The 23,318-nt window shown below is 41.6% G+C and overlaps 1 protein-coding gene across 1 annotated transcript in view; it reads right to left on the reverse strand.

The window, feature by feature from the left end:
- The window catches only part of ADCY3 (adenylate cyclase 3), a gene marked incomplete in the record, with an annotated part of 286,396 nt that extends 264,931 nt beyond the window's left edge, over positions 1 to 21,465 (reverse strand). The window contains 1 exon segment of the mRNA XM_078786848.1: positions 20,159 to 21,465. Coding sequence (XP_078642974.1) covers positions 20,159 to 20,836 — 678 coding nt within the window.
- Positions 21,466 to 23,318: the final 1,853 nt, after the last annotated feature.

A 23,318-nucleotide genomic window follows, 5' to 3' on the forward strand; every position in this document is an offset into this window, starting at 1 on the left:
TCTCCAATCCCTCACACTCCTCTCCTCTGCAATCCTTCACACGCCTCTCCAATCGCGCCTCACACTCCTCTCCAATCGCGCCTCACACTCCTCTCCAATCGCGCCTCACACTCCTCTCCAATCGTGCCTCACACTCCTCTCCAATCGTGCCTCACACTCCCCTCCAATCACTCCTCTCCAATCGTGCCTCACACTCCTCTCCAATCACGCCTCACACTCCTCTCCAATCACGCCTCACACTCCTCTCCAATCGTGCCTCACACTCCTCTCCAATCGCGCCTCACACTCCTCTCCAATCGCACCTCACTCGCCTCTCCAATCGGCTTTCCCCGTCTCGTTTCTCTCCTTTTTCTCCCGTCTCGTTCTTTTTCTTGCTCCAAATCGGCCCGTCGGAATCGGAAATCGGCCCGTCTCGCCCGTCGGAATCGGAAATCGGCCCGTCTTGCTTTTGTGCTTGTGCGTAAATAAATTGTGTTCATGACACCATTTCTGGTGTTGGGCTAGCGGCTAGGGTGCCGGCTTAGGATCCTGGGTTCGAATCTCGGTCGATCGCCGAATTAATGCCAGGGGGGTTGACTCAGCCTGTCATCCTTCCGAGGTCGGCTAATTGAGTACCAGTTCACTGGTAATTCCCTGTTTGTCGTTGAAGGCGGCAAAAAGGGTTGGCGTCAGGAAGGGCATCCGGCCGTAAAACATTGCTTCAAAAAGGGGACAAAAAAACAACAACTACCACGGTCCCCGAAAAGGCCAACCCCCGCTTTGCGGGGAAAAATGGCCTCTAAACGGTGGTTTTTACACCATTTCTGGATCTGATGACTTGCCAGTAACCATTTTGTAAAAATGAATGTGCAGCATCTAACTCAATATGTCGAAATGTCACACACATCCATGCCCGTGGGATTCCCACGGGTGACCCCGCAAGTTTGCATTGACGTTCGTCGATGGACTCGTTCGCCTGTCTCATTCGTTTTCTTGCTGCATCCTGTTCAAGTCTGCGTTCTTCATCGATCGTCTCATTCATTTTGGAAATAGAAGTTTCCACGCAGCGCATGAATTGTCACGATCCTCAAGAGGAATTTGTCTCGTAATCATCAAATGATAAATGGCAAGTAAATTATATTGTGGAAAATTAAAGATTTCAAATAAACCTATTTAAAGTGTATTCGCACATAACTAATTTTAAAAAACGAAGAAATATCTCTCGGTAATTTCCTGAAACATATTTTACTTCCGGCTAATAATGTTGAATTAAATAAAAACGAAGAAATATATGTCGGCATCATTGTTGACGTTTTTGTGACGACTGTCATCAAACGAAAAAGTAATATATCTTAACGGAAAAGCAAAAGCGAATTTTTAATATATATCGACACGTTGCCGTCGGTGTCATGTTGGGCGGTGTATGATACACCATGACGCGATTTTTAAAAATATATCTCTGCATTTTCCCGCGTGTGTGGAATGTTCTCAATTATTGCTGACACCGAGTCCAAAACCATCGATAAAAATGAAATCATATGGTGAGTTAGATTGGAGATAAAGGCGTGAGAGAGACTCAATGGCCTTGAAGTTGAAGTTACAGGCGTTTGAGAATTCATTTCGTTCTATAAACGGCAACTTTCATTGGATTTCCTTCCCGTTTTTTTTCAACCGAGTCGAAAACTATGTTAGCGACTGTGAAAAATGAAATGATATATCGAATTTTTAATATGTATCGACACGTTGCCGTCGGTGTCATGTTAGGCGGTGTATGATACACCATGACGCGATTTTAAAAAATATATCTGCATTTTCCCGCGTGTGTGGAATGTTCTCAATTATTGCTGACACCGACTCTAAAACCATCGATAAAAATGAAATCATATGGTGAGTTAGATTGGAGATAAAGGCGTGAGAGAGACTCAATGGCCTTGAAGTTACAGGCATTTGAGAATTCATTTCGTTCTATAAACGGCAACTTTCATCGGATTTTCTTCTCGTTTTTTTTCAACCGAGTCTAAAACTATGTTAGCGACTGTGAAAAATGAAATGATATATCGAATTTAAAATAGATATCGACACATTGCCGTCGGTGTCATGTTGGGCGGTGTATGATACACCATGACGCGATTTTAAAAAATATATCTCTGCATTTTCCCGCGTGTGTGGAATGTTTGTGGAAAATTAAAGATTTCAAATAAACCTATTTAAAGTGTATGCACACATAACTAATAAAAAAAACGAAGAAATATCTCTCGGTAATTTCCTGAAACATATTTTACTTCCGGCTAATATGTTGAATGAAATAAAAACGAAGAAATATATGTCGGCATCATTGTTGACGTTTTTGTGACGACTATCATCAAACGAAATAGTAATATATCATAACGGAAAAGCAAAAGCGAATTTTTAATATATATCGACACATTGCCGGCGGTGTCATGTTGGGCGGTGTATGATACACCATGACGCGATTTTTAAAAATATATCTCTGCATTTTCCCGCGTGTGTGGATTGTTCTCAATTATTGCTGACACCGAGTCTAAAAGTAAAACCATCGATAAAAATGAAATCATATGGTGAGTTAGATTGGAGATAAAGGCGTGAGAGAGACTCAATGGCCTTGAAGTTACAGGCCTTTGAGAATTCATTTCGTTCTATAAACGGCAACTTTCATCGGATTTTCTTCCCGTTTTTTTTCAACCGAGTCTAAAACTATGTTAGCGACTGTGAAAAATGAAATGATTTATCGAATTTGATTTGAAATAAAACTGGGGGAGAGCAAGACACCACGGGCCTACAAAACAGGACTCAAAGCTACGCGAGTTAATAAAATGGTGGATATTTGTTTATAGCCACTCCCAGAATGGGTGGAGCTATGGGTGGAGCTACTCTGCAAACCGAGTAAGCCACACCCCGGACAGACACCCAACAGATAGACAGACAGACAGACAGAATCATCTACGGCTATTATAATATATATATATATATATATATATATATATATATATATATATATATATACTATTCAGTCAATTCCATCCAATGTATGGTTTCCTTCTCACCAATTTACTTTGCCGAGAAACAAGCAGTCTTGACAGTTAGTGACTTGTATAAGGGGAGGACTTAGGTTTTGTAGGGGGTTAAAGGGGAGGACTTAGGTTTTGTAGGGGGTTAAGGACTTGTATAAGGGGAGATGAGGACAGAGTTGCAGGTGGGGGGGGGGGCGGGGGGGGGAGGGGGAGAGGAAAGGGAAATATTTAGAAAAGAGGGGTTGAGGCTTTTATTTCACCGAGAAACCTTTACAGTACAGTCGGACCTTGACATTCATGGGGGATGCGTTCCTGGAAAATGTCGCGAATTTGGGGGCATTGTTTCAATAGGGAAAGGGGGGACAGGTTCCTGGTGGAGTGTGCTTTATAAGGGAAAAATCTAAAATCCAGTGAAAAACCGCCAATACCCCTGCAGAAAACCACAAATACGTGAAGCACAGGGCCGCAAATGTAGGTCAGAAAAATCGTGAATAAAAAACACAAAAAAACACAAATACGCCCACAAAAAGAATGGCGAATTGCGTTGTTGTGCATGTACAGCGGCTTTATGTTTGTGTGGAAGATCCTTTCAGAACTGTATTGTGCACAGTTGGTGGGAAATGGTTTATGTGCGGCCGAAAGTCGTTTATGCATGACGTGTGGAAGATGCTTTTAGAAGTGTCATGTGCACAGCTGGTGGGAGATTTTTTTTTGCACCCGCGAAAAACCACGAATACATGGGGGCACAGGGTCGCAAATGCAGAAGCAGCCGCGGGGTCCGCGAATGTTGAGACCGCGAATTCCAGGGACACACTGTATTAACAGTTGGTACCTATTAAATAATATTAAAGGACATTCCTCACAAACTCCTGAAATATTCCACACTCTATTGGAAACCAATCCCCATCCAACAGCCCAGTGGGGCTGGGTTATTTGCTGGTACATACTGCTATAAACGGTCTCGGTGTGGTCTATAATCTGTGCTATAATCGGTCTCCATTCCTGGGCACCAGTGTTCTCTGCTGGAGGTGCATGCCTTTATGTTTCTCACTCTCCGATGTGGTAACTATGCAAATCTGACTTAAACTTGCTGGGCCTGCTAAACCAAGTGTGTGGGTGCATCAAATCCTTTGCAGTCTTTTCACTTACCAAACTTGGAAGAGCCATGGTAAAGAACACGATGAGGTGTAACATTTTTACCCCATACACGTAAGGCGAAAAGCTGTCCACAAACGTCAGTTTATGATCGATGAACAACATCATTTCCATTGAATGTTGTATTTTGAACACAAATTGGAAAACAACTCTGCAGTTCAACAGTACTTTGGCTCTAAATTTGTCCCGATCACATGTGCACAGAGAGGAGCAAGATTGTGCACAGAGAGGCACAGGGTCGCAAATGCAGAAGCAGCCGTGGGGTCCGCGAATGTTGAGACCGCGAATTCCAGGGACACACTGTATTAACAGTTGGTACCTATTAAATAATATTAAAGGACATTCCTCACAAACTCCTGAAATATTCCACACTCTATTGGAAACCAATCCCCATCCAACAGCCCAGTGGGGCTGGGTTATTTGCTGGTACATACTGCTATAAACAAATGAGACTAAAATTTCACACTTATTCAGGTAAAAATAATTTATTAATTCTGCAATAGTCTCAAAGTCTTTCTGCTTCACTCTGCAACACCAACCTGACATAGCAACCGGATATTGTACTATTCACAAAAAAATACCAAATTGGGTTGTTGCACCTTTCCAGTCTTTGGGCAATGTGTGATGATCGTGCATTAGCAAGTAAGCTCATCGTGCAAATCAGGTGTTCATCCTCAAACTATTCCCTGGTTATAAACGGTCTCCATTCCTGGGCACCAGTGTTCTCTGCTGGAGGTGCATGCCTTTATGTTTCTCACTCTCCGATGTGGTAACTATGCAAATCTGACTTAAACTTGCTGGGCCTGCTAAACCAAGTGTGTGGGTGCATCAAATCCTTTGCAGTCTTTTCACTTACCAAGCTTGGAAGAGCCATGGTAAAGAACACGATGAGGTGTAACATTTTTACCCCATGCACATAAGGCGAAAAGCTGTCCACAAACGTCAGTTTATGATCGACGAACAACATCATTTCCATTGAATGTTGTATTTTGAACACAAATTGGAAAACAACTCTGCAGTTCAACAGTACTTTGGCTCTAAATTTGTCCCGATCACATGTGCACAGATAGCCTAGTCAAAAAATCTGAAAATGTGCCTTTATAGAATGATTGAGGCATTTTTGAGTAAAAGCAAGCAAACCACTTTTTCTGGGGTAGTTTTTCATGCTGAATATGAATCTGTTGTTTGCCAAGCCCAAAAATGCGTAATTAGGTCACTAATCAAGGTCAAAGGTCAATGAGTGCAAAATTCAAAATTTTTGAAAAAATGCTTTATTTTACATCCCCTATCTGTACATTTCAATTATTTTACAATATTTTGTCTAGTAAGGTTGCTAAAGCTTTTCAAAATCTTATTTTTAAAGGAAAACGTGAGGACACATCTATGCTCATTTGCCTTTATCTCTGTAAGGGGCGACAATTAGTTTTTGCGTAATTTGCTTGCAGTTTAACCTCTAAATGCACAATGGGGCAGAGTTTTTATGCTCCTATTGATGGTCTAGAGATAGATTTTATAAAGACAGAATCTAAATGTCACCGGTAAACAACATAGGTCAAAGGTCAATGAGTGCGAAAGTCTTGCAATGACGTAACAGTTACTTGCACTTGAAACCATCCCTTTCACTCAACAGTGAAAGTGGCTTCATCTTTCTGACCCCAATGCATTTGCCATGTTTGTCAAATCATTTCCATTCAGACAGAGCAGGGTGTTCTTCAATAGACCCTTAATGATGAAGAATGAATCTAATAGCCTAGCATAAGCCATCTAGTTCGTACCCTAGGCATCAGGCATTAAACATTTCAGGAGTACAGGTAAGGGTCTTTTTAAGATTGTTAAAAAATGAAATATAAAATCAAATGAAAGTAAAGGAATGCATTCTTCTTTGGTGAGATACATGTACATACAAATGTGTAATGTATGCTTGACATCTCACATCATAGGCAGGCCTACATACATGTACATTTACCTAACAGTAGCAAAAAGACAGGCAGGGCATGGGCATTGACGATGAGTGCCTAATGCATCTACCACTAATGAATTAGTGATATCGGTTAGATGTTTTGTCTTGAAGAAGCTTTACTTTGTGTCTTTGAGAATAAGATTAAAACCCGGGCCAACACTGCCTGCGCTTATTCGATCATTTAAGGGCTGTTGCAGTATATCATACAACGTTGTAGTTTTCATGGTCAGAACATGCGTGCCTGGTGCTTAGTTTGGTTTCTGTTTCTCCCCTCAGGCCAACCATGGAACCTATTGCCAGCCTCAAGCGACAGCGTGAGGATGTGTCGTTTGAACTTTGTATCATTTGTCAGGGAACTAGCCAGGTCAAAGATACGATTTTCAACCAGACAAACCAGGGTATTGCTGCCATCAGAGAGGCGACCGAGCTCCGATGCAAACTTAGACACTATGAATTTCGATCAGCCGTGGACAGGCTTTCGACTCTCTTTGCAGAGCCTCCAGAAAGTCTCCCCAAACTTAAATGGCATAAGCTATGTTACTCTGCATACACACACAAGGGGAAAATAAATGCTAAGCTAGCCAAGGAACAATCGAAAAACGAAAAAGATCCTGAAAGAAAGAGTGTTTCGGCTGAAGCATGTCCGTTTTTACGCAGTAGTACTACTAAGATGAACTGGACATTGTGTATGTTCTGCCAGAACTTTGACAAGAAGCAGAAGACAAGTCGTGTCACAACCTTCAAAATGAGTAATGAAATTACGGAAAAAGCTAAATTTGTACATAACATCTTAGTCCGTACTGCAAATGAGAATGATTTAATCTCAGCTGAGGCATGTTACCATGTTAACTGTCTTAGTAAATTCTTTAGGGATGTCAAAAGGGCGGAAACTGAAAGCAAATCAGCAGACATGGCGATATCATGGTTGTGTCAAGAGCTGCGTCACTCTGCTGAGAAAGGGCACGTATTTGAACTATCTGCAGTGTTCGAGAGGTACAAAGAGTTAGCCAGTGAGTGCGACGGCACAATTCCTACATCGTATCTTAGTAGACTGGGGACTTTTAAAGAAACTTTGTCGAATTGCATTGGGGACATTTATGAATTTCTTGTGCTAAGAAATTTGACGCCTTCAGAGAAACAAACTTTGCTTCTTCCACGACATTTCAGTCACATACCTCTTTCAGAAATGGTGTGCGGTCAGAACAGTGCAGACTATATTCCCATATTTAGACAACAGGATGATCATTTTCTGTCTTTAGTGCACGTTGCTCTGCAACTCCGCAGTGATATCATGTCACATCCTGCATTCGAAGGTTGCGATGTAAGCGAAAAAGCAGAGTTGGCAAGTGTACCACCATCTGTACTCATGTTTGTGAATATCTTGCTTGGAGGCCAAAGTAGTGTCGATGCTGAGTTTGACGAAAGTGAGATGTCTGAAACTGGTTGGGTGAAGAAGACAAGGGTCCTTAGCATTGGACAAGACATGGTCTATGGTGTATGTGGAGACAAGAAGGCACCGCCTAAACACGTTGGAATGGGTATGACGCTGCACCAGTCAACTCGATCAAAGAAATTAGTTGAGCTATTCCATAATGCTGGGCACATAATCAGCTATAACCGGGTTCTTAGGTATGACACTGCCATGGCTGAAAACACTCTGAAAGCGCTTGATCAAGAAACTGGGGCAGTTGTTACCAGCAACCTGGTTTCGGGACGATTTGTGCATTTTTCTGGCGACAATATTGACATCAATGACTCTACCCTAGATGGCAAAAATACATTTCACGCTACTCAGTTAGCTGCCTGGCAGAGGGGGCCATCTGCTGAAAGCGGTCTTGGAGACATCAAACCATCCAATACGTCAACGTTGGATATACCAACAGCAGTTGAAAAGATCCATGAGGTATACATCAACAAGGATACCCTCATTCCCGAGTTTGGTGAGGTTGAAACAGGATGGTTTCTTAGGGAGAAAGATACTGGCAGTGCTCTTCAAGACAGTGAACATCGGGACATGGCATTCTTAGCATCTCGCCAAGGAGAAAGCGAAAGATATTCCTGGACCACGTTCAACCAGTTGCACAGCACTAAGGAGGAACCACCCAAAACTACCATTGGCTATATGCCAATCATACTAGCCCCAGCTCATGAACATTCCACTTTGAACACCATGGTGCGCAGGGCACTACATGTCGCAAGTGCCCTGAATAACCGCTACGCTGTGATAACAGTTGATCAGGGGTTGTATCCCCAACTGACATGTCCAATTGGTCAAATTATCCCCAACTGACACCCACCAGAAAACAGTGGACAGACAACCAACTGACCATGTCAGTTTGACCAGCTGGTGATTTTGTCATAGTCTGAAGAGAGGGAAGAGGCTACAGCCTGCCTCTCTGAAGGCTGAAGGATGTCACCAGCAAATAGATAAAGGGGATTTTCCAGAGAGTTATTAGAGAGCAACAATGATGAAGATCAGGAATAGGACCAAGCCCAGAACACTGCCTGAGGACATACTAGCCTTGACAAAGAGAGAAGATGAAAGGATTCTGTTGAGAGCCACACGTTGGCTACGAGAATAGAAGAAGTCAGTAAGCCTTTGATGCTATACGCAGACAGTTTGGAGTGTAAGGTGGGATACCAGGCTGTATCAAAAGCTTGAGATATGTCCAGAGAGACGGCCCTGATCTCATATCTGACATTAAGGGCATCAAGCCATTGTTGAAAGAGTAGAAGCAGTATGTCCATGTGATACATGTCCCACCATGTCCAATTAAGAATACATGTGATAATGATCAACTGCCTGCACTCCAAACATGTTTGCCATGAAGTGCATTTTGCGCCTTGTGCCATGTAAGTGCACTTTGCGCCTTGTGACTGTTAGCCTTAATTAAGTGGCTAATTAGTCAAATATTTCGCTCTTTCACGAGCCTCGATCTTGTATAATAAAAAAAAAAAAAAAAAAAAAAAAAAAAATTTGACATTTAGTGTAGAAAACAATCTTGCTATTATATAGGACTCAGGTAAACCACTTCACTGATGGTATTTAAGGCAACAATTCAAGTGAATTAAAACAGTATGTCAAAAAACGAAAAGTTGCTTCATTACGGATATATTCACAAAAATCTGATTTTTTCCCTTCACAATTCCCTTTACTTTCATAATTGTGAAAAGCTGTAGTAACCTTACCAGACAAAATACTGTAAAATAATTGAAATGTACAGATAGGTGATGTAAAATAAAACATTTTTTCAAAAATTTTGAATTTTGCACTCATTGACCTTTGACCTTGATTAGTGACCTAATTACGCATTTTTGGGCTTGGCAAACAACAGATTCGTATTCAGCACGAAAAACTACCCCAGAAAAAGTGGTTTGCTTGCTTTTACTCAAAAATGCCTCATGAATTCACGTTTCACAGAAATTTGACTAGTCTAAGAGAGGAGCAAGATTGTTTTATATTCTGTCTACCTGTCTGGCATTGAAACAAAATTGAAAATAACTCCAAAAGGAAACTTTCTGCTTTTAAGGATGTCAAAAATGACACAAAAAACAGGCACGAAGAACTAATGTATGAGTTAGATAGGGTAGACACTGCATCCACGGCAGTGAACTTCTGGAATTAATTTATTTATGCATCTTTTTTAATCTTTATTTCATTTAAATCAAATTATATACTTCAACACTGCAGAACAAAAATCACCTTTTTATCATTTTCAAAACCCGTACATTTGATAGTACTTGGACAAAATATTACGGCATTTTACGTCATCACGAACAATCAAATTTGCCGATCGCAAACACAGCTCATGTCGTCGTTTCTTAAGACTGTGTGGGGTAAGGTGGGTCCATAACCTCTCTAGTTTAACTTGCACAACATTACTTCCAACAGAACAGTTTTCCCCATTGTTAGTTACATGTCAGTTACATGAAGTAAAGCAGAACAAGTAAACTACAAATAAAGAGAGAAGCAATAAGTATCATAACTCACATCACCATTGATCTACAATCCACATGTACATTATTATATTGATCTAAAGTATACCATACATTGCTATATTGCTCTAAAGTACACGAAACATTATTATATTGATCTAACGTACACCATACAATATATTGATCTAAAGTACACCATACATTATTATATTGATCGAAAGTACACCATATATTATTATATTGATCTAAAGTACACCATACATTGTTATATTAATCTAAAGTACACCAAACATTTTTACATGAATCTAAAGTACACCATACATTGTTATATTGATCTACAGTACACCATACATTGTTATATTGATCGAAAGTACACCATACATTATGATATTGATCTAAAGTACACCATACATTTTCACATTGATCTAAAGTTCACCATACATTATTATATTGATCTAAAGTACACCATACATTTTTACATTGATCTAAAGTACACCATACATTGTTATATTGATCTAAAGTACACTATACATTGTTATATTGATCTAAAGTACACCATACATTGTTATATTGATCGAAAGTACACCATACATTATTATATTGATCTGAAGTACACCATACATTGATATATTGATCTAAAGTACACCATACATTGTTATATTGATCTAAAGTACACCACACATTGTTATATTGATCTGAAGTACACGATACATTGTTATATTGATCTAATGTACACGAAACATTGTTATATTGATCTAATGTACACGATACATTATTATATTGATCTAAAGTACACCATACATTATATTGATCTAAAGTACACCATACATTATTGTATTGCTCTAAAGTACACCAAACATTATTATATTGATCTAAAGTACACCATACATTATTATATTGATCTAAAGTACAGCATACATTGTTATATTAATCTAAAGTCCACCAAACATTTTTACATTAAAGTACAACATACATGGTTATATTGATCTAAAGTACACCATACATTTTAACATTGATCTAAAGTTCACCATACATTATTATATTGATCTAAAGTACACCATACATTATTATATTGATCTAAAGTACACCATACATTGTTATATTGATCTAAAGTACACCATACATTGATATATTGATCTAAAGTACACCATACATTGTTATATTGATCTAAAGTACACCACACATTGTTATATTGATCTGAAGTACACGATACATTGTTATATTGATCTAATGTACACGAAACATTGTTATATTGATCTAATGTACACGATACATTATTATATTGATCTAAAGTACACCATACATTATATTGATCTAAAGTACACCATACATTATTGTATTGCTCTAAAGTACACCAAACATTATTATATTGATCTAAAGTACACCATACATTATTATATTGATCTAAAGTACAGCATACATTGTTATATTAATCTAAAGTCCACCAAACATTTTTACATTAAAGTACAACATACATGGTTATATTGATCTAAAGTACACCATACATTTTAACATTGATCTAAAGTTCACCATACATTATTATATTGATCTAAAGTACACCATACATTTTTACATTGATCTAAAGTTCACCATACATTATTATATTGATCTAAAGTACACCATACATTATTATATTGATCTAAAGTACACCATACATTGTTATATTGATCTAAAGTACACCATACATTATTATATTGATCTAAAGTTCACCACACATTATTATATTGATCTAAAGTACACCATACATTATTATATTGATCTAAAGTACACCATACATTGTTATATTAATCTAAAGTACACCAAACATTGTTATATTGATCGAAAGCACACCATACATTGTTATATTGATCTAAAGTACACCACACAGTTATATTGATCTAATGTACACGATACATTGTTATATTGATCTAAAGTACACGAAGCATTGTTATATTGATCTAAAGTACACCACACAGTTATATTGATCTAATGTACATGACACATTGTTATATTGATCTAAAGTACACCATACATTGTTATATTGATCTAAAGTACATCATACATTGTTATATTGATCTTAAGTACACCATACATTATTATATTGATCTAAAGTACACCACACAGTTATATTGATCTAATGTACATGATACATTGTTATATTGATCTAAAGTACACGATATATTGTTATATTGATCTGAAGTACACCATACATTGTTATATTGATCTAAAGTACACCATACATTGTTATATTGATCTAAAGTATACCACCCTGGTGGCGTCTGGTCAAATCTGTTTCTGGTGTTTGTTCCCCCTCCATCCCCTCCCTCACCTCAAACGGCCACACGGCTGACTCCGCGCGTGAAAAAGCTGAATGCCTCAACTCTGTGTTTGCCTCTAAATCTTGTGTCCCAAACCCATCCCTCTCTGTACCCACCGTACCCAGTCGTACCCAGCTGCTCCTGGACTCTGTGTCCTTTCCTCCTGACAAGGTGGAAAAGTTTCTGTCAACCCTCGACACTGATTCTGCAACTGGACCTGACGGCATCAGCCCACGGGTCCTAAAATCTTGTTCTTCCGCTCTTTCACTCCCTCTCTCTGTTCTCTTCACACTCTCTTTTGCTCAAGGTCATCTGCCATCTGCTTGGAAATCGGCCAACATCACCGCTTTGCACAAAAAAGGTGCAAAAACAGATCCCAGCAACTACAGACCAATCAGCCTTCTCTCAATTATCAGTAAAGTCATGGATTCCATCATTGCTTCAGATTTGAAATCTTTCCTCTTCTCCAATGGCTTGATCTCTGATCATGAATTTGGTTTCAGACCTGGTCACTCTACTCTGGACATGCTGCTACTGCTTTCTCAGCAATGGATGGAGGTCCTCAATGCCAAACAGGAAATTAGAGCTGTCTCCCTTGACATATCACGTGCCTTCGATACGGTCTGGCACCCCGCTCTGCTCACCAAACTCTCCTCTGTTGGTATCCATGGAAATCTCCACGCATGGCTGCCGGACGTCCTCTCTCGTCGTAGTCAACGTGTGGCCCTGAATGGGTTTCTCTCATCTCCTCTTCCTGTTCAGGCTGGAGTTCCCCAAGGCAGTGTTCTGGGCCCTGTGCATTTTCTGGTCTTCATCAATGATCTCTCCGACTCTCTTGAAAATCCTCTCTATCTCTTTGCTGATGACTCTACTCTCTGTCGCTCCATTCTTCATCCCTCAGATCGGCAGTCTGCAGCCTCCTCACTCTCTGCAGACCTGGACAAAATCACAGACTGGGCAAACAAGTGGAACATGTCTTTCAATCCTGACAAATCTCACACTCTTACGATGTCTCTCCGAAAAGACCGACTGGACAACCCTCCCATCTACTTTCTGAATAATCCTCTCCAAGAAGTTCTGTCACTCAAACTTTTGGGTCTCACTATCTGCCATGATCTTTCCTGGGAAAACCACATTTCAAATCTGGCCTCCAAAGCCAGTCGCCGACTGGGCATCCTCCGTCGTGCGAAGTCCTTCCTTGGCACACCTGAGCTCCTCACCACGTACAAGGCTTTCATCCAGAGCTCAATGGAATACTGCTCTCCCCTCTGGGCTGGTGCTCCTGCCTCACAGCAAGCTCGTCTTCACGCTGTTGAAAGCAAAGCATTCAGAATCATTGGAATCTCCCACGATGAAGCTAACTCCAAGGGCCTCTCACTCACTCACCGCAGGCAGGTTGGTGGTCTTTCCGTCTTCTACCGACTCCTCTCTGGCCTTGCCCCCCCAGCTCTCTCTGGGCTCTGTCCCGCAAATATTCCTACAGGTCGCACAAGATCTGCCTGCAACCCTCTTATGGTTAAACTGCCAAAATCAAGACTCTCTGCTCACCTTCACTCCTTCATTCCTCTTTTATCCTGCCTCTGGAACAAACTCCCTCACTCTCTTCAATCCCACTCCACCCTCCAGGTCTTTAAAACAGCTGTTCACCACCATCTCTTATCTTCCCCCATCCAAAACTTTGATCTTTTCTATCCCCGATAATTTCACCCCAATTCCACTTTTTGAAATACCAACTTCTGTCCTGGAAGTCCTTGGTGTCCTTGTGTTTTATACTCTCCCACCCCCCCCGACCCCCCTTCCCACACCTCCTCCCCCCAAGCCCTCTCCCTCCCACACATCTCCCTGCTCTTAGATGTTGTGTGCTCTCAAGTGTTTGTGTGCTTCCCATTCTCTTGTCTTCCGCTCCCTCTTTTTATATATTTTGTTTGTCTGGTTGATTTGTTTGTGAAGTAAATGTCAGCTCTTTCACGAGCCTCGATTCAGTATACAAAAAAAAAACAAAAAAAAAAAAAAAACCTTATTATATTGATCTGAAGTACACCAAACATTGTTACATTGATCGAAAGTACAACATACATTGTTATATTGATCTAAAGTACACCACACAGTTATATTGATCTAATGTACACGATACATTGTTATATTGATCTAATGTACAGGATACATTGTTATATTGATCTAAAGTACACCAAACATTGTTATATTGATCTAAAGTACACCACACAGTTATATTGATCTAATGTACATGATACATTGTTATATTGATCTAAAGTACACCATACATTGTTATATTGATCTAAAGTACACCATACATTGTTATATTGATCTAATGTACAGGATACATTGTTATATTGATCTAATGTACACCATACATTATTATATTGATCTAAAGTACACCATACATTGATATATTGATCTAAAGTACACCATACATTGATATATTGATCTAAAGTACACCATACATTATTATATTGATCTAAAGTACACCATACATTATTATATTGATCTAAAGTACACCATACATTGATATATTGATCTGAAGTACACCACACAGTTATATTGATCTAATGTACACGATACATTGTTATATTGATCTAATGTACACGATACATTGTTATATTGATCTAAAGTACACCAAACATTGTTATATTGATCTAAAGTACACCACACAGTTATATTGATCTAATGTACACGATACATTGTTATATTGATCTAATGTACACGATACATTGTTATATTGATCTAAAGTACACCAAACATTGTTATATTGATCTAAAGTACACCACACAGTTATATTGATCGAATGTACACGATACATTGTTATATTGATCTAATGTACACGATACATTGTTATATTGATCTAAAGTACACCAAACATTGTTATATTGATCTAAAGTACACCACACAGTTATATTGATCTAATGTACACGATACATTGTTATATTGATCTAATGTACACGATACATTGTTATATTGATCTAAAGTACACCAAACATTGTTATATTGATCTAAAGTACACCACACAGTTATATTGATCTAATGTACACGATACATTGTTATATTGATCTAATGTACACCATACATTATTATATTGATCTAAAGTACACCATACATTATTATATTGATCTAAAGTACACCATACATTGTTATATTGATCTAAAGTACACCACACAGTTATATTGATCTAATGTACACGATACATTGTTATATTGATCTAATGTACACGATACATTGTTATATTGATCTAAAGTACACCAAACATTGTTATATTGATCTAAAGTACACCACACAGTTATATTGATCTAATGTACATGATACATTGTTATATTGATCTAAAGTACACCATACATTGTTATATTGATCTAAAGTACACCATACATTGTTATATTGATCTAATGTACACGATACATTGTTATATTGATCTAATGTACACCATACATTATTATATTGATCTAAAGTACACCATACATTGATATATTGATCTAAAGTACACCATACATTGATATATTGATCTAAAGTACACCATACATTATTATATTGATCTAAAGTACACCATACATTGATATATTGATCTAAAGTACACCATACATTATTATATTGATCTAAAGTACACCATACATTGATATATTGATCTAAAGTACACCATACATTGATATATTGATCTAAAGTACAGCATAATCAGTGCACATTTAATACGTTTTAAAACAGACACTGAGCTGTTGTACTCCTGGAAGTGAGCAATGATGAAGTGTAACCATCATCAATACCCTGGTCATGTTACTCATCCTTTGGGTCGGGAGGGAAGGTGGGTTTGCCCAGTTCAGGGACATCGACATAATCCAGAAACCAGTGAACATCATCGTTAAAGGTTCAACTCTTGTTGAGATTTAAAAAAAAAATTGGAATAAGGCAAGTGGTCTCTCAACAAGTTTAGGAGACGCTATCACATTCACGATCAGGATTTTGCCAAGACCGGGGTTGAGAACACTGAGCCAAACATCGTGATACCTCCTGTTGATGTATATAATACAAGGTTATCAAGCAGCACAGCCATTCTTGGCGATGATATCTCAAATCGATTTGAGGCTACAGCTGCTGTAAAAATGCCGACAAGTACAAAACCTGTCTGCATTAAAGGGACACTTCGACCTCATTTCAAGCAATTCTCGTACTCCTCTAGAAATCCAAGTTAGGAATTGGAAGCATAGTCTGGTATCATACATAGTAGTTGCAGGTATCCACACACTCATCCGTTTGCAGCATGTGCATGAGGGATGTGTCGTGGCCGTGCAGCTGAGGCAGTGCCCCCCTGTATCTCAGGGCAGGAAGTTGGAACCTGGCCAGGAATAATCATTAGAAAACGGTTGTTGTTGATGGACATAATCAGTGATGAGAATGAAGTGCAGGTAATCATCGAGCTCGGACACGTTTCTCAGCATTTTTGAAATCCACAAAATGAAATCAAGGTTCTTGTTCACATTGAAGGCCTTGGGAAGTGATGCAAACCTGACATTGGAATCACGTTCAGGATGCATGGCTGAGTCCCAGACACAGACAGAGATGCAGACGCAGACATGTGGTGCGTCATCAACCAATGCAAAGAATTCGACAAATTCAAGTGCACACCATTATGAGTATGAAGCACATTCTGGGCCCTTGATCTCCAATAAACAGTTATTGACCGTGAAGTGGGGCCAGCACTTTCTTGTGGGGGCGGCCATGGAACGTCTTTGGGCCAAACCTTTCACGAACCGGCTGGCCAGACCTAAATGACACCGTGGGATATCTTACATCCACCGACTTATGGGCCAACCATCTTATTATGGAAGGACTGCGCACTTTGTGATGCAACTCCATGCCTGCGACAGTTTATCGACAACCGGAAATCGAACCCAGCCTAGACTAGGCCCAAATGTACGTGAGATACCTCCACACTGTCTTGGGAGGACCCATGGGCCAGAATTACAATAATAACTGGGCAGGACACCCGGCTTAACGTCATTCCGAGGGACGGCGCACTTTGCGATGCAACACCCTGCCTCCAAAGCACCAACCCTAGAGTTTTTACTCGGGTCGGGAATGGAATCCAGACTGGACCGCACAGGAAGGCAAGTGTGCTACCTCAGCACCATCAGGTCAACACTCGTGGACCTCAAAAACAACCTCCAGGTTATTTGCGACAATCAACGATAAACGACTGACGCTTCAACGGGTAAATTGGAGCTGTTACTCATAGTGTACATGTCAGTGAACATCCTGAATCGACCTTCGGTCTACACGACAGTAGAACCACCTCCAGTGAACATCCTGAATCGACCTTCGGTCTACACGACAGTAGAACCACCTATAGTGAACATCCTGAATCGACCTTCGGTCTACACGACGGCACAACAACCTATAGTGAACATCCTGAATCGACCTTCGGTCTACACGACGGCACAACCACCTCCAGTGAACATCATGAATCGACCTTCGGTCTACACGATGGTGCAACCACCTCCAGTGAACATCATGAATCGACCTTCGGTCTACACGATGGTGCAACCACCTCCAGTGAACATCATGAATCGACCTTCGGTCTACACGACGGTACAACCACCTCCAGTGAACATCCTGAATCGACCTTCGGTCTACACGACAGTAGAACCACCTATAGTGAACATCCTGAATCGACCTTCGGTCTACACGACAGTAGAACCACCTATAGTGAACATCCTGAATCGACCTTCGGTCTACACGACAGTACAACTACAACAACCTATAGTGAACATCCTGAATCGACCTTCGGTCTACACGACAGTAGAACCACCTATAGTGAACATCCTGAATCGACCTTCGGTCTACACGACAGTAGAACCACCTATAGTGAACATCCTGAATCGACCTTCGGTCTACACGACAGTACAACTACAACAACCTATAGTGAACATCCTGAATCGACCTTCGGTCTACACGACAGTAGAACCACCTATAGTGAACATCCTGAATCGACCTTCGGTCTACACGACAGTACAACAACCTATAGTGAACATCATGAATCGACCTTCGGTCTACACGATGGTGCAACCACCTCCAGTGAACATCATGAATCGACCTTCGGTCTACACGATGGCACAACCACCTGTAGTGAACATCCTGAATCGACCTTCGGTCAGCACGACGGCACAACCACCTCCAGTGAACATCCTGAATCGACCTTCGGTCTACACGACGGTACAACCACCTATAGTGAACATCCTGAATCGACCTTCGGTCTACACGACGGTACAACCACCTCTAGTGAACATCCTGAATCGACCTTCGGTCTACACGACGGTACAAGCTACAACCACCTCTAGTGAACATCCTGAATCGACCTTCGGTCTAAACTACGGTACAACCATCTCCGGTGAACATCCTGAATCGACCTTTGGTCTACACGACAGTACAACAACCTATATTGAACATCCTTAATCGACCTTCGGTCTACACGACGGCACAACCACCTGTAGTGAACATCCTGAACCGACCTTCGCTCCACACGACGGTACAACCACCTCAAGTGAACATCCTGAATCGACCTTTGGTCTACACGACGGTACAACCACCTCCTGTGAACATCCTGAATCGACATTCGGTCCATACGATGGTACAACCACCTATAATGAACATCCTCAATCGACCTTCGGTCTACACGACGGCACAACCACCTCCAGTGAACATCCTGAATCGACCTTCGGTCTACAAAACAGTAAAACCACCTCCAGTGAACATCCTGAATCGACCTTCGGTCTACACAACAGTAAAACCACCTCGTGAACATCCTGAATAGACCTTCTGTCTGCACTACGCTACAACCACCTGTAGTGAACTTCCTGAATCGACCTTCGGTCTACACGACGGTACAACCACCTCTAGTGAACATCCTGAATCGACCTTCGGTCTACACTACGGTACAACCACCTCTAGTGAACATCCTGAATCGACCTTCGGTCTACACTATGCCTATGGTACAACCACCTCCTGTGAACATCCTGAATCGACCTTTGGTCTACACGACGGTACAACAACCTATAATTGAACATCCTTAATCGACCTTCGGTCTACACGACGGCACAACCACCTGTAGTGAACATCCTGAACCGACCTTTGGTCTACACGACGGTACAACCGCCTCCTGTGAACATCCTGAATCGACATTCGGTCCATACGACGGTACAACCACCTATAATGAACATCCTCAATCGACCTTCGGTCTACACGATGGTACAACCACCTCCAGTGAACATCCTGAATCGACCTTCGGTCTACACAACAGTAAAACCACCTCCAGTGAACATCCTGAATCGACCTTCGGTCTACACGACGGTACAACCACCTCTAGTGAACATCCTGAATCGACCTTCGGTCTACACTACGGTACAACCATCTCCGGTGAACATCCTGAATCGACCTTTGGTCTACACGACAGTACAACAACCTATATTGAACATCCTTAATCGACCTTCGGTCTACACGACGGCACAACCACCTGTAGTGAACATCCTGAACCGACCTTCGGTCTACACAACAGTAAAACCACCTCCAGTGAACATCCTGAATAGACCTTCTGTCTGCACTACGATACAATTACAACCACCTGTACTGTAGTGACCATCCTGAATCGACCTTCGGTCTACACGACGGTACAACCACATCTAGTGACCATCCTGAATCGACCTTCGGTCTACACGACGGTACAACCATCTCCGGTAAACATCCTGAATCGACCTTCGGTCTACACGACGGTACAACCACGTTGAACTTGGTGAAGACCTTACCTGCACCAAGAGCTCGGTGACGATGACGGTGCGCTGTTGCTCCTGCACAATGGTGACCCCCAGCACGAGAGTGTGAATGCCGCACGAAAAGACGCTCATGAAGACCACCGGCGTGAGACGTAAAGGAAGCGTCAGGAAGAGCGCGTACGTGAAGAACGCCTGCCAGTCGGCCGAGTCGCTCGCCTCGTGGAAACCCGCGAAGTTGAGACCCATGTAGCAGAAGATCTGTCCCTCGATGAGGATCCAGAGCGCGTACGGAATGAACTTGTGCAGGATGCGCACGGGCAGCAGACGGAACCACAGGAGCACGGCCAAGGAGACGTTGGCGACGAGCGTGATGGACGCGACGAGCACACGCGGAAGCTTGTCCTGCGAGTACCTGACGGTGCACATCACGATGACGTAGCAATCGAAGAGCGCCGCGAACACCACCAGCACCAACAGTGTGTCGTGCCGCTGGCGCTTGAAGTACGTTTGATACAGGTTTTCCTGGGACTCCGGGCGGAAGGTGAGGCGCAGGAAGCGCGGCAAGCACAGGCAGCACCCGGTGCTGCGGACGGTCACGTCGCGGTTGTTGCGTTCGAGCGCCGCGCCGGTCTCTGAGGGGACGCTCACCGAGTATTCCGCCGAGTACTCGGCCGAGCACTCGGGCTCCGAGAAGGCTCGTGTCCGCGGCATGGCCGCCACCGGACGGTCAAGGCCTCCTCGTCCTCCTCAGATCCCTCTTTTTCTAACGGTTTGTTGTTGTTTTACCGTCGTCCCTCGATTGCACGGCCGCGCACCTCAGGCGCTGGGACCCCGAATCCCGCCATTGTGATTGTCCGCGACCGTCGAACCTCCTGTTATTGCTTTCGCTCTTATCGTGCACATCATTTCCACCGGGGATCACAGATGCGCAACGACCAACGTATCGCTCGCCTCAGGCTCAGGCCATCCGAGGGCGCCCGCGGTCCCAGCGCGCTGCGAACACCGAGTCTGAAGAGCGAATCATGCGGAGACGAACGACTTGATGTGAGGAAGCGACTCACTCTTCACTCCTCCCCTTCCTTGCGCCGCTCCGATATTCTGTCCTTCTCCTCCTTTCGACGCTCGCTCCTTACCCTTCCCTCAAAGAGACCATAAATTAAACGTGCTCGTATGATACATTTACTATTACATGTACTATTTTAATAACCCCGATGCTCCCATTGCTTCCTCGTTTCCAATCGACACCGACCCCTCCAAACTTCTTGCCTGTCCGGTAACTCCTCCTTCGCTGTCACATAGCTCCTCCTCCTTCGCCTCAACGTAGCTCCTCCTCCTTCGCTGTCCCGTAGCTCCTCCTCCTTCGCTGTCCCGTAGCTCCTCCTCCTCAACGTAGCTCCTCCTCCTTCGCTGTCCCGTAACTCCTCCTCCTTCGATGTCCCGTAGCTCCTCCTTCTCACTGACGTAGCTCCTCCCTGACGTTGACCCTCCTTTGCTATCACGTATTCTCTATCTTCTTTCAAGGAAGATCCTTCGTTTCAACATAACTCCGTCCATCCGTTCGTTCTTCACTATCCCAAAACTCCCCTCTATCCGTCAAGCGCAGGGTTTGTTCCAAAACAGACAACGATATGGCCACTGCTGATTGGATCATTGGATGACGTGCTTTCGTCAAACCACGTGGCCAGCACACCACCACGTCATGTGTTCCTTGCTTCGTATCAATCCATCTCCAACAAATAACTGTAAAATTTCGCGGTTGACCTTTTGTGTTGCACAATTAATAACTTCTCCAAATTAACAACTTTTAATTGCGTTTGCAAACATTTTATCATATATGGCCCCATGTAAGTATTTAAGGTTCCTTCTATGTAGAGAGCGAGGCTTATAATTATATATGTCGTTGTCACGCTTGCTTCTACAATAAGTATCATCCCCAATTTCCAATGGTACCCCGCAGTATCCGAGACTCATAGCAGTACTAAACTAGAAAGAGCAATCAGAGATAGAACGTGTTTTCAGAGGTTTTTAAGGCTTTTGTGTTAAAACAAATAAGGCAGCCTAACCACGTGACCGATGACGTCATTATTATTATTTTTTCTCCACCAATTTATGCCAAGATGATGCTCAAGAAATTTCATCTTCATCGGATGAAGTTTTATACTTGTCAAATTATGACGTCATAATGGAAACACCTATGACATCATCATTAACATATGTTATTCCACATGGAGAGTTCTTTACAATGAGCCATGTCTCAATTTTTTCTATGCAGCAGTTTCGGAGATATAGAGCTGCAAAGTTTTACGGTTTTTCCAAGATGGTGCCCTTATAACATGACATATGACATCATAATTATGATAGAAATCCACAGGAGGAGGTGCACCTATGGTGAAAATTTGCTGTCAATCGGATCAACGGTTGCAGAGAAAATCATTTATTCTTTGCGGACAAACAAACAGACAGACAGACAGACAGACAAATGAAAAATTACTCATTGAGCGACATTTGGCAAAACAGAACGTAGAAAGGCACTTAGTAGAGCATCCTTTTGACCTCAAAAATAATTAATGGTTGAATTCAGTGACATAATATGCAAATAGTCTTCAAAGTTTATCTGATGAAAATTGACAATTTTAGAAATTTGGGCTATGTTGACCTTTTGGCCTATGTTGACTTCAAAAATAGTTGGTAGTTGGTTTCAGTAAACTGATAAGCAAATCATATTCAGATTTCAAGTGAAACGGATAAAAATTGAGGATTTTAGAAATTTCTAAAAAAGTGGTTGACCTTCAGCCTATGTTGACCTTATGACCTACATTGATCTCAAAAATAGTTGGTGGTTGAATTCAGTTCAGTGATATGAAAATCCTATTCAAATTTCAAGTCAATAGGATGAAAATTGAGGATTTTAGCAATTTGAAAAAAGTGGTTGACCTTTGGCCTATGTTGACCTTGCAACCTATGTTGATCTAAAAAATCGTTGGTGGTTGAATTCAGTTAGGTAATATGAAAATCCCATTCAAATTTCAAGTCAATCGGATGAAAATTGAGGATTTTAGAAATTTGAAAAAAAAGTGGTGGGCCTTTGGCCTATGTTGACCTTGTGACCTATGTTGACCTCAAAAATCGTTGGTGGTTGAATTCAGTTAGGTAATATGAAAATCCCATTCAATTTTCCAGTCAATCAGATGGA

Source organism: Myxine glutinosa, chromosome 11 (assembly GCF_964187855.1).
Source record: "Myxine glutinosa chromosome 11, kmMyxGlut1.1, whole genome shotgun sequence".
NCBI classification, from domain to species: domain Eukaryota; kingdom Metazoa; phylum Chordata; class Myxini; order Myxiniformes; family Myxinidae; genus Myxine; species Myxine glutinosa.